The sequence below is a fragment of the Ambystoma mexicanum genome, chromosome 6p (genome assembly GCF_040938575.1).
Source record: "Ambystoma mexicanum isolate Mex_15411 chromosome 6p, UKY_AmexF1_1, whole genome shotgun sequence".
NCBI classification, from domain to species: domain Eukaryota; kingdom Metazoa; phylum Chordata; class Amphibia; order Caudata; family Ambystomatidae; genus Ambystoma; species Ambystoma mexicanum.
The window spans coordinates 297,494,900-297,511,841 of record NC_090935.1 but is presented as its reverse complement, the minus strand read 5'-3'; the positions used below and the strand labels follow the sequence as shown (position 1 = coordinate 297,511,841).

The 16,942-nt window shown below is 49.3% G+C and overlaps 1 protein-coding gene across 2 annotated transcripts in view; it reads right to left on the bottom strand.

Annotated features, from left to right (window-relative positions):
* The window catches only part of ONECUT2 (one cut homeobox 2), a 109,735-nt gene that overhangs the window by 12,488 nt on the left and 80,305 nt on the right, over window positions 1-16,942 (bottom strand). The window contains exon 2 of one of the 2 annotated variants that reach the window (XM_069627036.1): window positions 13,517-13,546. The exons of the other annotated variant lie outside the window; for it this stretch is intronic. Within the exon in view, the coding sequence (XP_069483137.1) occupies window positions 13,517-13,546 (30 nt within the window). The remainder of the gene's footprint in view (window positions 1-13,516; window positions 13,547-16,942) is intronic. 2 annotated transcript variants of the gene reach the window in all.

Below are 16,942 nucleotides of genomic sequence, written 5' to 3'. Positions count from 1 at the left end.
GGTGGGTAGGGGCGCATAGGCGGGGTGGGGGAGACTGACCCTGGGGAAGGAATGAAGAGGAAGACAAGGAAGCAGCGCGATGGCGATGGAAACTGGGGAGCGGGTGGCAGTGATGGCAGTGCCAGTGTCAACAACTGACAGGATAAAACGGGTCCAAGTAGTAATGTCCCCACAAAAATGTTCCCAGAGAAAAAAGTCGCTGGTTTTTGGAGCCACATTATTGCATTGAACATGCAGGGGACACCCCCGCAACCACTGTTGTTTTTTTAAAGGGGAGCAGGGGACATCCTTGGAACCCGTCCTCATACATAATGTCACCATATATGATGTTGCCAATGGCTTTTCCCAGTGACATTATGTATGGGCACATTATTACCTGGTACCGATACAAAGGGGTGATCAGAGAATACTTGGGGTTGCGGCTGTTGAATCAGGCATGTGTTTAAAACAGACGATCATACCCTGGACATTCTAAAGTTAAAAAGGAGGGGCAATGGAAAAAAGAAAGAACAACAGGAACTACCCCTCTTCTCTACCAGCCCAACTCCAGTTCAAACAGTAGGCGAGAAGTGCTTCAAGGCTGCCCTGTGTTCTTTTTGGCAAAAACGGTAAATCTGTCGTTAAAAAAATAAATCAATCCCTGGCAAAGAAGCTACTCCTGCCTGTAGGCCTTTGAGTGGTCACGTGGAGCTGGGTTACACTGCACTGCTCACGGGGCATCCTGCATCTTCCGTGGCAGGCTGTCAACAGCCTGCAAGTCGAATGTTCACACTCTGGCAACACTAACTCAGCCACTTACCCTTCAGAGATATAGCTAATGCAACACCCGAGCTGCCTGCATGACCAGATCCGTTTCCAAGCACCTTTGGAAGGTTTGGCTTGCTTGCTGGTTGGCGCTGCGTTCACTGCATCTACAGTTCAAGGAAGCTAAGAAGACCGCCCAATCTTTCTCTGCATGCCCCCCCCCCCATTAATGGAGGAGCTCCCTGGCCCTCTCCTTGCCCTGCATGCCCTCCCCAGCTATGGGGGAGCTCCCTGGCCCTCTCCTTGCCCTGCATGCCCTCCCCAGCTATAGAGGAGCTCTCTGGGCCTTTCCTTGCCCTGCATGCCTTCCCCAGCAATGGAGGAGCTCTCTGGCCCTCTCCTTGCCCTGCATGCCCTCCCCAGCTATAGAGGAGCTCCCTGGCCCTCTCCTTGCCCTGCATGCCCTCCCCAGCAATGGAGGAGCTCCCTGGCCCTCTCCTTGCCCCGCATGCCCTCCCCAGCAATGGAGGAGCTCCCTGGCCCTCTCCTTGCCCTGCATGCCCTCCCCAGCTATAGAGGAGCTCTCTGGGCCTCTCCTTGCCCCGCATGCCCTCCCCAGCAATGGAGGAGCTCCCTGGCCCTCTCCTTGCCCTGCATGCCCTCCCCAGCTATAGAGGAGCTCCCTGGCCCTCTCCTTGCCCTGCATGCCCTCCCCAGCAACGGAGGAGCTCCCAGGCCCTCTCCTTGCCCTGCATGCCCTCCCCAGCTATAGAGGAGCTCTCTGGGCCTCTCCTTGCCCTGCATGCCCTCCCCAGGAATGGAGGAGCTCCCTGGCCCTCTCCTTGCCCTGCATGCCCTCTATAGCTATAGAGGAGCTCCCTGGCCCTCTCCTTGCCCTGCATGCCCTCCCCAGCTATGGAGGAGCTCTCTGGACCTTTCCTTGCCCTGCATGCCCTCCCCAGCTATGGAGGAGCTTTCTGGGTCTCTCCTTGCCCTGCATGCCCTCCCCAGCTATAGAGGACCTTTCTGGGTCTCTCCTTGCCCTGCATGCCTCCCCAGCTATGGAGAAGCTCCTTGGGCCTCTCCTTGCCCTCCCCAGCTATGGAGGAGCTCTCTGGGTCTCTCCTTGTCCTGCATGCCCTCCCCAGCAATGGCAGGGCTCTCTGGGCCTCTCCTTGCCCTGCATGCCTCCCCAGCAATAGCAGAGCTCTAAAGGCCTCTCCTTGCCCTGCATTCCTCCCCAGCAAAAGCAGAGCTCTCCGGGCCTCTCCTTGCCCTGTATGTCTCCCCAGCAATAGCAGAGCGCTCTGGGCCTCTCCTTGCCCTGCATGCCTCCCAGGCCACAGCAGAGTTCTCTGGGCCTCTCCTTGCCCTACATGCCTCCCAGGCAATGGCAGAGATCACTGGGCCTCTCCTTGCCCTGCATGCCTCCCCAGCAATTGCAGAGCTCTCCGGGCCTCTCCTTGCTCTCCTCTCCTTGCTCTGCATGCTGGGCCTCTCCTTGCCCTGCATGCCACCCCAGCAACCGCAGAGCTCTCTGGGCTTCTCCTTGCCCTGCATGCCTACCCAGCAAAAGCAGAGCTCTCTGGGCTTCTCCTTGCCATGCATGCCTCCCCAGCATTAGCAGAGCTCTCTGGGCCTCTCCTTGCCCTGCATGCCCTCCCCAGCAATAGCAGAGCTCTCTGGGCTTCTCCTTGCCCTGCATTCCTCGCAGGCAATGGCAGAGCTCTCCGGGTCTCTCCTTTCCCGGCATGCCTCCCAGGCAATGCATGCCTCCCCAGCAATAGCAGAGCTCCCTGAGCCTCTCCTTGCCCTGCATGCCTCCCCAGCAATAGCAGAGCTCTCTGGGCCTCTCCTTGTCCTGCATGCCCCTCCAGCAATCGCAGAGCTCTCTGGGCCTCTCCTTTCCCTGCATGCCTCCCAGGCAATGGCAGAGCTCTCTGGGGCTCTCCTTTCCCTGCATGCCTCCCCAGCCAATGGCAGAGCTCTCCAGGTCTCTCCTTGCTCATCCGAATTCTGGAAGATGTACTTTGACTCATCATAAGCTATAGTGTAGTTCTTCTTGTACAATATAAAACAGGGATCATTTAATACCACTTTATGACCTTCTGGGACAAACTAATGACTTTAGAAGAAAAATGGAAATTCGTTGATAGGTGAGGGGTGGCATGGAACATGTTGCAATTAGGGACCAAAGGGCCATTAGGGGATCATTAGGGAGGAAAAAAAAATCAAAAAGCATCCAATACCAATTGGTCGACAATGGGAAATACAGCAAAAAAGATGCTTTGGGATGGCTAAATCTTTCGTATGTCATATAAACAGCGTTGAGAACAGGTGATCTCTGGTTTCTGACAATCACCTTGCTTTTGGACTAATCATTATGCAAACGAAAGTTGCCTTACTGGGCTAACAGATTGCTCCTCACAGATGTTCGATCCCCCATCATTCTAGGCCTTACAACATAGATCATTATTTATTCTGTAATCGCGGATTTTTGTACACACTGACATTTCGCCTGAGCCACTTCATAGCGCTAAATTGCAATACATCCTCTGTTCACTTACTGTCCTGCGCGATCAACGGTTGGAAAACATGATGGCGCGCATGTTTATTTTGGCGTGGAGTCAAAATCATGCGCAACATGTTGCGCATCATTTTTACCACATTTTCAGTAACGTGTGAGACAAAGATAGAGCAAGGAATAGAATATCTGTCCCCCCCCCCATTCTCTCCTCCAAGCAAATACACCAGGATGACATTTTCATGCTGATGTAAATGCTGTGGGTTTCTATGGAATTTGCTTGCTTTTTGCACTAGTAAAAGTAGGCGGATTCTGTATGAATCCATTGTAAAGGCTGCCTGCAGGCGACATTTACTAGATGTGGCTGCAAAGTGCAAACGCACAGTGTCAAGGCAATTATGCCCGTATTTTATGCATCCCTGTTGCAATTCGCAGTGTAAATGATGAAAATTGGCTGGAGGGGATCTCTTTGCACTACAATTCCCCTCTGTGCAATTTATGCGGACTTTGAACATGTGCTACAATATCTTTTCAGTAAGATAAAGTCTTGACACAATTTATTTCCCCATATGTCTCCAGAGAAATGAGTTGGTGGCTTGTGCTCTCAGTGGTTGCAATTTGTATGCAGGTGTTGGTGTGGGTGAAGATAGTGGCACTTCAAGGCACATTCAAAGACAGGGTGGGTTGTCTGTCTGCTTTTCTTCTGCAGCTCAATACATTATTCTTTGCAGAAATGCACATTATTCCGAAGTACAACAATTCATATTCTGTTTGCTCAGATTATTCTTAAAGGGGATAGCCATATGCATTTCTTTAAAGTAATGTTTATGTTTTTGCTGGTTTCATTGAAGGCTGTGAATGTTGGCCAAACCAATTGGAAAATCCAGTCCCTCAGCTCTCTTTCAGGCGCCCTTCTCCTCTCTCGCTCATTCCTGACTGTGTATCTGCTATTCAGGATTGGTGGGCCTCCAACGATCTCTGCCCTAATACCAGTAAGACTGAGATCCTTCTCCTCCCACGTTCCCACTCTCACTCTGGCCGCCTTCCTTGGGCCCTCTTCCTTTGCCTTCCTGTAAGGCAAAAATCTTGGTGTCATCTTCAACTCCAGTCTCTCTTTCTCTCCTCACATCACAGACCTTGCCAAGAAGGCTCACTACCAGCTGCACCTCCTCAGAGGTATTCTTCCTTTTCTCACTTTCCCGCAGAAGCTCACTGTCTGAAGAGCCCTGGTTCTCTCTAGGCTGGACTACTGCAATGGCCTCTTTCTCAATCTGCCTTCCTCTACTCTACGCCCTCTGCAACTCATCCAGAACAGGACTGCGAGACTTGTCCTTGGCCTCAAGCCCAGTGGCTGTATCTCTCCAGCCCTGAAATCTCTCCACTGGCTCCCAGTGGCTACAAGGATCAAGTTCAAGACCCCCTGCATCGTCCACAAGGCTTTCTGCGGCCGGGGCCCGCACTACGTCCAACTCCAAGACACCTTCCTTCTCAGGCCTTCACCTCTAACTCTCTGAGGGTTAGACGCTTCTCTAGGAAGAGAGCGCGGGGGTAGATCTATATCCGCTACATGTGTCTCCCTCTGGAATGGCCTCCCTGCCCGTTTCAAACTTGTGCCGGGCCACCTGAAGTTCTGGAAGCAGCCCATGGCCTTTCTTTTTGCCTCTGCGTTCTATCTCTCTCTCTCTCTCCCCTGCTGACCTACTTGTCTGCTGCGCTGATTGATGGACTGGCTACCCTCAGAGTCTGACTGGGCACCAGGCTCCTCCATGACCAGTAGCCCATGCACCGCCTCTGGGCCTACCGCGCACTCAGGGGCTGTAACTGAACCCTACAGTCCCCTGCCTCCTTGCACTTACCCAGAGACGGGCTGCCCTGGCTGCACTTATGTTGCCCAGATTGCACTTCCCCTTTCCCTTACCCTGATACTTCCTCCCTCCCTGCACTTTGTGTTATCACACTTGCACGATCTGAATGACACAAGGCCTAGTAAGATCGTTTGTTTTGACCTCCCTCGGTCTTCTCTCCCTTCTCTTGTCGCACCTAAAACACTTGTGTACAGGCACATTAGAAATGACTTATCATATCACATCATACAGCGGTGGCTTCACCTAGCATACAAGAGTTTACTGATATCATATAGAGCAAACAGAAATAGGTTAAATGTTGCTAGATTAAAGCAATGTTTGCTAGATTAAAGCAACGTTCACTCTTCCATTAATCGACACACATCGACTATTGCTTCATTTATATGATCAGCAACAAGATATTATTTTTCTTGTATAAAATGAATTACCACACAATCCTATCTAGAAAGCAGCCCCCAGAAGAGGCGCTTTTGCGTGTCTCACATAAAATGAGCTGTCAGGTTTGAAAGGTGTTTAATGTTTGATCATGTATCCCATTATAGTGACAGGTTGTTACGATATCAAGACATCCTGACATCAGACATAGAGAAGGCTGAAGACTTAAAATCTGTGACAGTGCATACACTTTCACAGTAGAACTTGCGGTTGCTTAATGGTATTCATTTCATTTCGATGCCATTGTCAGACCTTGTACAATTGCTGTATGTCGACATTGCAAGTCGTAATGTAGGCAATATGTTCCCAGTCCCCCAGATAGGCAGCCCACCCATTGCCTGAACTAGGCAAATACTCAGACAGTAAGAGACATGCAGGGGGCGGAGCCTGTGGCTGTCTCCTGCACTGCTGTGTTATTGGCAGTGCATGCTCTACCGACCTCTACTATTGGCTTACAAGATCTTAAGGGGGCCTCCCATTTTTGTCAAACTTTTCATGAATAGTGATTGCTTGCCACAAAGTAGGTCTGTGTTATAACAAAAAAAAACATGTTTTTAAAATCTCAATGGGCTCTATGTAGCTTAACTGAAGTAAACTGTATTACTCTGTCGTAATTTAATTCAACATAATTACTTACATTTTTTTAATGGAGGGGCTCGTAATTTACCCCGGAGTGATTTACTTCGATAAAACCACGGTATATGTTGAAATTACATTTTGCTCGCCTGAAATACCCCAGTCAACAATGAGAACTCCGTTCCTAATAAATCCTTTTTCGTCAAAATTCCCAAACTTTCTCCCACCGCAAAATCTTTTGGGAGGCCTGTATTTTTTCGCCATTTGTGGCCCAGCACACCGTCTATGGTGTTTATGGTACCAATAAAATCACTTTTTCTATGAGGAAAATTAGATTGTATGGGAACTTTGCCACAAAGAAAAACTAGCTGAATTGAGGGCTCGAAATAAGGATTTGACTAGTAGGAGTTCAAAGCAGCTCCTGGGTACTTGGCATCACTCAGTAAGCAGGAGCTACCACTGGGGAACCGGGAGCTGTTCTACAGTGTTCCGCAAATGTAACTCCCATGAAAGATGCAAACTTTCACTTTATATGAACAAATATGCTTTACATGTCTTTTAGATGCGTCCTAATACTAATGTATACACATTCCCAAACACACTGATTTAATGTCGCATAGGTATGTTTGCATAGCACCAGTTGGCTTGTGGAGCCAAAAGAAGCTCCTGGTAGCTGTGTCACATCAACCAGGCTCTCCTTTGCTATAATGTCATCGGGAGGATATCTCAGGGGCAACGTGCTCGCTTTGGAAGCAAGTCGACATGGAGCACCACAGGTTCGATCCCCGGGTCCACGCTTAGAAACCTCTGGGTATTAAGTGCATTATAAATAACCTATCATATCATATCATAACCAGGGGCGAAATATCTCCCAGCAATTTTGATCTGGACAAAAGAAAAACAAGGTCAGAAGAGACACCCATTTATGTTTCTGTGGCATTGAGGCAAGTGAGAGGGAAGGTGGCATGCACGTTTGTGGGACTTATACTTCTTTTAAAAGAGTGTGTAATGGAGTGGGAAATCGGCGGAGAGTGGCTAGTGAGGAACATTAGGGTAGAGCATTGGAAATGTTTGGAATATAGGCTTGGATAGTGATATACATCCTGCATTCCTGCATTCCAATCATTCCCATTGGCCGAGGAACCTGCCCTGGGAGCAAATGGATCATAGTCAAGAACTCAACCGGGAACTATAACTGCTGTGCCTGCGAGCAATGAAGTCTATATAGTTTGAATGGGACCTCCATTTTACACAGCTTCTCATACCTATGAATATCTCAAGCAAATATTGACCTTATTTGGGTGCTAATTTGGAAACCAGGCAGGCAGGTTTACAAACGGGAGATCAGTCGAGAGGAATCATATTGGGGGAGGGGGGGGCATAAATCTCTCGAATGCTGTGAAGGGTCGGTTGGCAGCTGTTTAATTGTGTGTCTGTTGTGCCCAGTGCGTCAGCTGCCAATAATGGAAGCATTCTCTTTCATCTATCCCAAAAGTGTACTTGCATGATCTGAAGACCCTAATTTGCCACTGTTCGAACATATATGTGACATATATGCACAGCCACGGGATCTCCATTTGGAGAATGTAATTCTGTCATAGGCTGGAAGTAAATTTGTGTTAAAATTGATGGGCGTGGTCGGGGATGGGTATGCGGACAAGTCCAGGCCAGTGGATCCAATACCCGCAAAGTTGTTTGGGTGGTTAGTAATTTCTACATACTTGGGCGTCCAATCTGCCAGAGGGAGCACCGGCATAGATCTCAGGGGTCTACCTGTTACCTCCTCTTCTAGAAGTTTCCAGCTTTTGCAAATGTATGGTTATATTTCTAAATTTCTAGTGCTGCATTGGAGACCCTATAGAACGAGTTCTGCCAAACTAATGCCATCAAATCTCGCTGTCATTTCTTAAGGGCCTCAGAGAGGATATTTACCAGGCTTCAAAGGAATCCAACAGCCTGGCTAGGATATTCAATTTAATTGATGCAACCCTGCCAAATGGATAATTCACTTGTGTGTTCCATGATTGTATGTCTTATTGGATCGCTTGGAAGAGTCTAGGATAATTAGCCGGACAGATGAAGGAGCAGTGCAACTAGATATTGTATGTCATTTTTGGCCCAAAGAAAGGGAGCGACTTCTCTTAGCTGAGCTGTTATATCAGCACGCATATTTAGATTCAAAGCATTGCACTTGTCCAGTTTGATAGAAGTATGCCTTCAGCAAACAGGTCACTCTTTTGCTCATTCTTCTAGAGTCCAGGGACTCCCCTTCTAGGGCAAAAGAGGGCCTTCTGGTCAAGTGGAAACCCTGTGAAAGAAACCCATGGGATGAAACTTGAATACGGGTAGAAACCCCTCTAATGAATATCTCCCTAAAAACATTTCTTGGCCCCCTGCCTACCTGAGATAAAAGCAGACCGTTCCACTCCCACCAAGAACTGTAGAACCTTATGTAAACTAACCGGTGGATAGGAATGTTGCATAGATCGTTATGTCAGTATTAAGTACCGCTATTGGGCAGTAGGATGCACATGTGATTGGGTCCCTGTCCTCTTTATGGATCAGCAATATTTTGGCTTCACCCATTGCGATAGATGATGTTCAATGTGACCAAATATGACTCAATAGACTGAGTAGAAGGAACAGGAGTTCATCTGTAAAATGTTTGTAGAAGGGAGTTTATAGCCTATCCAATCCACTTCAAGATGGTAATGGAGTGGAGGATCTCTTCCTTAGTAATGTTGCTGTTTAGGACATCCTGCTGTTCCACTATGATTTGTGGGTAATGTGCAACTGTCAAGGAGCCTCACTATCTTCATAGCGCTAAGATACTTTCAGGAGTACACGGTTCGGTAATACCTACCTAATTCCAAAAGCGCCTCTTTCCAGAGTTTATCCTCCTGTCCCCCTGCTTCCCATAACCCGACTATTTGTTACCAACTGCTCTTCTTCTTTGGCTTCCAGGTCAGTATCCTCCCAGGTTTATTACCCCTCTCATAATAGCACCGTTTAGCTTTTCGCATGGTTAGCTCTGCAATGGAAGATATGTGTGCCTGCGATCCTCAATCTATCCTTGTTCCCTTTCAATTTATCCTAGGAACTTTAGAAATTGGCATACCTCTCATGTATGCCTTAAAGGCATCCCATCTAATAGTCTCAGGAACCTCTCTGTTGCGGTTGTTTGCAAAATAATCACTGATATCATCCTCCATCTCTTTACAGAGGATGTAGTTATTTACTTAGGCATCGTTCAATTTCCAGTGTTTAGGTCTGGGCTCCTGTGGTTGTATATTATTAAAAGCTATCTGTATTGGTGCATGATCAGAGAAACATATGTCTCCAATTTTGACATTATCCATCATGTGGATTAAATCATTGGTAACAAGTATGTAGTATATTTTGGAATATATGCACTGGGAGTGTGAAAAGAAAGAGTAGTGCCTTTCATTGTGGCTAGCACTTCCCCAGGAGTCTACGAGGATGGACCCTGAAATGGGATTCCTGAGAGTCTTAGAGGGCTGCGTGGCTCCCCACTAAAGAGCCTTTTGAAATGTCCCAATTTGTGTCAAGGGGTAGGCTGAAATCCCCTAATAAAATAATATATCCAGTGGCAAAGGGGAGTAGCTCTTTGAGGGGAGAACACCAGAATTCATTTTGACCGGAGTTTGGCCCAGAGACCAACGCTAAGGTCACTTGGGAGCTGTTCAATTGATCTGACAGAAAAAGGTATCTGCCTTCCTTAACAAATTTGGTTCACACTAATCAGAATTGGGTCCTATCATTTATTAGAATCCCTACCCCTCGCTTCTTCGGTCTTTTAGACATGAATTGGTGTGGGACATTTTTAGTGCAAAGCCTCGTTGTATTACATCTATTCAAATGAGTCTCCTGGAGACATGCCACGTCCACCCGTCCCTTCCTCAGCTTCTGAAGGAGTTGAGCTCTTTTCCTTGGTGCGCTTAGAGCCCTAACATTATATGAAATTACTTTCAGTGTCATCTTTTAAGGTGGGGGACGTTCTTACCACGGTATGACTCAACCTATTATTCCCAGTAAGCAAGCACAGGATGTCATATTGTGTGTAGTGAGCAATATAAAACACCCTATTGTCTTAAAAGGAATCATACACATCAATACAATACTGTGCTTCATTAAACAGTTGATCTAAAAGAACTTATAACATTACAGACAATAGAGGCATTAGGGTGCGATAAGGCAGTCGCATTACATCCCACTTCACCAAGGTGAGGAACGCCCAGTGAGAGGGTCATTGACTGCCCATTGAGCCAACGCCATCTCAACTTTACAACTATAAAATCTGGGGGAGGATGGCTGTACTCAGAGGGAGGATGGAGGCAAAATGTGATATTATTCCCACATCTCTGGCAATGCTAAGCTGGACCTGTGGTGGGGCCAAGCACCCCTTAATGGGGCATTCCCGGCTCATGGTGGGGATGCTCCTCCAACCCAGATCATCAGCTTCATCAAGGCTAGTGTTAAGCATGAGTCCAATCATCCTCACTGCCTCTTCCGGTGTGGTGCAGCGTCACTGCTTACCATTCCAGGTAAATATTAAATGAAATGGGAATGTGCACTTGTATTTAACCTTTGACTATTGTAGCTTCCGTGTGAATGGGCAAAAAGCATGGTATGGGTGGTTAGATCCTGGTAGATGAGTAGCTTCTGATTCTGGTAGGAGATGGCCCCAAGTGACCTGGAAGCATGTAGGTCTAAATGGCGATAGCATGACATTTTATTATGTCAAGGGCTGTGTGTGTGGACGTTTTTTAAGTGGGCCTACCCTATGTACCCGATCCAAGGTGATGCCATCTTTTGATATATCAGGGAATGTCTCCTTAAAGAGTTAGCCCACCCACCCCTTAAAATTGGATCCTTCTGTTCCTTCCTCCAAGTCTTGGATCCTTAGATTCTCTTTTCTTTGCCTGTTCTCTAGATCTTCTATAGTGGCTGCCCAGAGTGCTCATGCTTTCTCTTGTGTCTGCAAATTCACTCTGTAGTTGTACACCATCCTCTTGTAGAGATTGACTTGTCTCTTCTGCATCGTCCATCCTAGAATGATCTGCATCCTGTACCAGGAAGTGTCTGCCAATGACTTTCACGTGCTCTCAGTAACTCCCTGTATCTGCTCTTTAACTGTGTGTGTGACCTCTTCCTTTAGGTTTCCCAGGCCTTCCAATAGGTCTCCCTTAGTGAGTGGCGCTGGCTGTGCTTCATCAGATTCCGTAGCTCCAGAGTGTACCATTCTTGGGTACCCCGCTACCATGTTTTCTTTTCTCCCAACTATGGTAGGTTCGGGGGACCAGAGTCAGGATAGAGTTGTGGCCCCATATAGGGCCTTCCGCTGTGGCATTAGCTGTTGCCAGGGATCCCCCTGATCATACACACTCAGGAAGCAGCAGCTTAGCAACTAGAAGATCCTGTGCGCAAGGGTGAGAGGTTGGAGGAAAATGCCCTCCTCAGGTAAGTTTTAGCACATTTAAAAGAAGCTATGTGAGGGAACATATTGCAAGGTACGTCTACCTCTAGTCAATGAAAGCGCCTTTCTTGGGGTGACCTGTGATGCCGAAATGCTTAGTCTTGGTCCTGCTCCTTTGATTCATAAGTGCCCCATTGTGAAGATGCCTGTGATGGAGGAACCGCTGTCACGTGGTCCTGCTTTGTTTGCAGCTTCAGTTCTATCTGAGGTTTTCAAGCGACATGCTTTACCAGACATGGGTGACCTGCCGGGACCGCTGCAGACCACAGCAGAGTAGGACGGGGGAGTAGGGACCCGGGTACACCTCAGTCAATGCCCTGTGTCTCTCCGCCAGGCGGATGAGAGCAATGGGGTGATCCTCCAGTAGGTGAGAGGGCCGCCTCTCTCACCCAGTGGCTGTCTGTAGCCCCACCAGAGTTTACCTGGACATGGCATGTCTATGTCTAGCATAGAGATACATGGCCTCCTCCATATATAGCACTGATCAGGTTTTTGTGCCCAGTGCCGCGAGTTGAAGTTTCTCACCCATGTGAGCCGGAACACAAGCCTGTGTGCGAATCCCTGGAGCCCAAAATCTCATCCAGCAGCGACCTATCGTCATCTCGACCTATCGTCATCTACTTCATAACCCTGAGGGCTTTTCACCAGGAAGCCCCCCTCCATAGGCACTCCAGATCAGGAGAGAGACACGATTGCACCAGGTCCACAGAAGCACCGCTAGAAAGCGGCCATTACGGCTGCCCTCGGCCACGCGCCCTACTTTTCTTACAGGACCACGCACATGAGCCCCTCATAATGGCAGAAGGGCACCACACAAGATCATTTTACGTTACACTGATACAGTACACATGACTGAATTGCCTATCTATACTTGATTTATATGTAGTACTATTTTTGTACCCCCAGAAAAATGAAAGGTTGAGAAGGTCGTGCCTGGATTTAACCTGTGATAGGTGTGTTAACCCAATGAGCTGTAGGAATTCCACACAGGCTTCTACAGCGGCCATAAGTACCCAACAGAAAAAAGGAGAACTGTGTGTGTGTCTCCAAGCCCTACTTACCCTTCCAGAGGCAAGGTCCTGTCAGAAAACAAGGACGTTTCCAGACTGGCTAGTGCCACCAAAGGCCGTCATGGCTAGGATAGAGGCAGCCACACATATAAGCTCATTGTACTTACTGGAGACGTTGCTAGGGTAGGGGCTGGGGGGCTATAGTCCTGGCTCTTTTGGTTTTAGCCCCGGACAGAAGCTCAGGAGCTACAACCAAAAGGCTAGCGAGCCCCGATTCCCGACATTAGCCTAGCCCCGATCTTTTACAAACCGAGCAACACCCCAGGTACTAACTCCGAAAAGAGATTGAAAGAGGGAGGAGAATAGCATAAAAGAAAGAGCAGATGAAATGATGGCAAGAGAGGTGTTCAGCCATTGATAGGTGTACAGTGAGATAGCAAGAGAGAAAAAGGGGAGTGGCTAGACAGACTGTGAAAGAGAGAGGTAGAAAGAGACAGAAGGGGCGGGGCGAGGAAAGATAGGCAGAGAAACAGAGAAGGGAATGGAAGAGAAGGAAGTCTTCTTGTAGATGGAGACATAGGCATTGCTAAACAATACTGACGAATAAATGCATCGGCGAGGTTAGACTACAATCTCCATGTTGAACCCCGCTCTCATTCAGTGGTGTACAATCACATGCACGCACAACATGGAACACACATGATCATGGACAGTAACCCCTCCAGTGCAAGTCTGGACAAGGATGGCAAGCGCTATTCGCTCACGAGGAATGAAGCACACAGAGGACAGGCGTGAAATGGAGGCGAACAGCTGACCCACCGGCCCAAATACAGTAACGGAGGCATTAAAAGGAACAAACACTTACACGACTGCAAGATACTGGAGAATTCTGGCGCTGGTGGGTAAAAAAGAAAGATGGGAAAACAAATATAAATAAAAAAATGCATTGAAAATCACTGCTCTTGACAAGTATGCTCATAACATCTTACTTAGCGTGCCAATACTTTCATCATTATTTCAATGGTAACAAAGAAAAAGGAACTGGCCAACACAAATAACAGTTTGAATGGCACAAATGGGGTACATGTTGCGAGTTAATGCCCTGTAACATTAGAGCCAATCACGGAGTGCCATTTCAATTAGAGGTTTCACAGGGACTGAGATGGGGCTTTAATCTCTCAATACCTTTAAGGAAACACAAAATACTCATACATTCTTTCAACTTAAAAGAAGAAGAGGCAGGATCTACACAGAAGTTGCCAAGCAGCCTTATTAGTAACATCTCATTACTGGCATTCAAGCTCCCCACTTCCCTTCTTATGCACTCACTTCTGGGAACACCACGGATCCCCAGGAATCAGGCTTCCAACCTTAGGGTTACATTTGGCACTGTAATGCCACTCGGCCGTAGATTACCGTGGTAACCAAGCTGGCCTTCTACCATACACGACCCTTAAGGCATGCCCTCCTACTCATGTCTCGGGAGGATAGCTCAGCGGCAACGCGCTCACCCTGGAAGCAAGACGACACGGAGCAACACAGGTTGGATCCCCGGGTCCCTGCATAGAAACCTCTGGGCATTAAGCGGACTGTGTACTGCCGCACTATGCATGTGGGCTAGGTGCTAAATCACTCCATAAAGCACACAGTCAGAATCTGCGCAGCCCTCCTCATCTTCAGCCTTGGGTGGGAAATCCACATTTCTCCAGCCATGACATCATTAAATTGGCTCCCAGAGAACCACTGCATCGACCTTAAAACTCTTGCTGGACTGTGAATCATCACTCCCTCCAACCTCTTCCCTTCAGTTGAACAAAACTGAAATTACATGGGTGCCCCACTTCTTCCCTATCTCGTGCAACTTCAAGACCTCCTCCCATGAGGATCAGTTCCCAACTCATTCCTCTTCGCAGTATACACCTCGTTCCTCGGTAAACTCATCTCATGCCATGCTTCTCTTACCACCACTTCACTTACAGCACCCAAATAATCTGCTCCTTGACTCCCGATACCGGATGAAAATGGCAACCCCACACTCCCATCCCCTTTATTCCTTTTTCCCTCGCAATCAACATTTGGGTCATGTTTGATGGCAGACTTAAACTACATCACTTCATCAACTGCCACTGTGACAAGTATCAACCTCCTAAACATAAGGACGATGTGCTCGCAGCTACCCCCCAGACTGCCAGGACTCTAATCTCTACACCAGGTGGGTGCCCATGCAAAACCTCTCCTTCTTAATATTTCTTCTCCTTGCCTTTAAACCTACCCATGGCCTAGCCCCCCCCCCCACTACCTGGTGGAGTCCACTTCTCTCTACCTTACTATGCAGGCTCTCTGCTGCCTCATCTGTCCCACCCTGCCTCCATCTCAGCTGCATCCTGCCTCCTTCCCACGCTGCATCCTGCCTCCATCTCACGCTGCATCCTGCCTCCATCTCACGCTGCATCCTGCCTCCTTCCCACGCTGCATACTGCCTCCGTCCCACGCTGCATCCTGCCTCCCGCCCACGCTGCATCCTGCCTCCCGCCCACGCTGCATCCTGCCTCCCGCCCACGCTGCATCCTGCCTCCCTCCCACGCTGCATACTGCCTCCATCTCAAGCTGCATCCTGCCTCCTTCTCACGCTGCATCCTGCCTTCTTCCCACGCTGCATCCTGCCTCCTTCCCACGCTGCATCCTGCCTCCTTCCCACGCTGCATCCTGCCTCCTTCCCATGCTGCATCTTGCCTCCCTCCCAAGCTCCATCCTGCCTCCTTCTCACGCTGCATCCTGCCTTCTTCCCACGCTGCATCCTGCCTCCTTCCCACGCTGCACCCTGCCTCCTTCCCCACTGCATCATGCCTCCCTCCCAAGCTGCATCCTGCCTCTCACCCACACGGCATCCTACTTCCTCCCCCGCTGCATACTGCCTCCATCTCACGCTGCATCCTGCCTCCTTCCCACGCTGCATCCTGCCTCCTTCCCATGCTGCATCTTGCCTCCTTCCCACGCTGCACCCTGCCTCCATCTCACGCTGCATCCTGCCTCCTTCCCACGCTGCATCCTGCCTCCTTCCCATGCTGCATCTTGCCTCCCTCCCAAGCTCCATCCTGCCTCCTTCTCACGCTGCATCCTGCCTTCTTCCCACGCTGCATCCTGCCTCCTTCCCACGCTGCACCCTGCCTCCTTCCCCACTGCATCATGCCTCCCTCCCAAGCTGCATCCTGCCTCTCACCCACACAGCATCCTACTTCCTCCCCCGCTGCATACTGCCTCCATCTCACGCTGCATCCTGCCTCCTTCCCACGCTGCATCCTGCCTCCTTCCCATGCTGCATCTTGCCTCCTTCCCACGCTGCACCCTGCCTCCCTCCCACGCTGCATACTGCCTCCATCCCACGCTGCACCCTGCCTCCTTCCCATGATGCACCCTGCCTCCCTCCCACGCTGCATACTGCCTCCATCCCACGCTGCACCCTGCCTCCTTCCCCACTGCATCATGCCTCCCTTCCAAGCTGCATCCTGCCTCTCACCCACACGGCATCCTACTTCCTCCCCCGCTGCATACTGCCTCCATCTCACGCTGCATCCTGCCTCCTTCCCACGCTGCATCTTGCCTCCTTCCCACGCTGCACCCTGCCTCCTTCCCCACTGCATCATGCCTCCCTCCCAAGCTGCATCCTGCTTCTCACCCACACGGCATCCTACTTCCTCCCCCGCTGCATACTGCCTCCATCTCACGCTGCATCCTGCCTCCTTCCCACGCTGCATCCTGCCTCCTTCCCATGCTGCATCTTGCCTCCTTCCCACGCTGCACCCTGCCTCCCTCCCACGCTGCATACTGCTTCCTTCCCACGCTGCACCCTGCCTCCTTCTCACGCTGCATCCTGCCTCCTTCCCACGCTGCACCCTGCCTCCTTCCCATGATGCATCCTGCCGTCTTCCCACGCTGCATCCTGCTTCTGCGCCTTTTCTTTAAATCAGTAAAATCAATGTAAGCATTTAAGACCAGGCTCAAGCTTCACCTGTCAGCCTCTTGTCAAATAGCCTAAATCTTTCAAACTTTCTCTTTTGGGTCAATAGGATTCCCTCAGCCCCAGTGGGTTGCCTCTTTCAGTGTTGGCCTTGAGGGCACTGTTTTATTGTGATTCCGACATATTTCACAATGTAAGAGTACCGTATTTCCAGTATTAGCTCCAACCCCAATGACTTCACTATCAAAGCAGCTTCACAGTGCTTTATCTCTCCTTCTTTCCATTCCAGGTCATTTTGTTAGAGCAAAACTCTTGAATGTCTGTGTTAGGGCA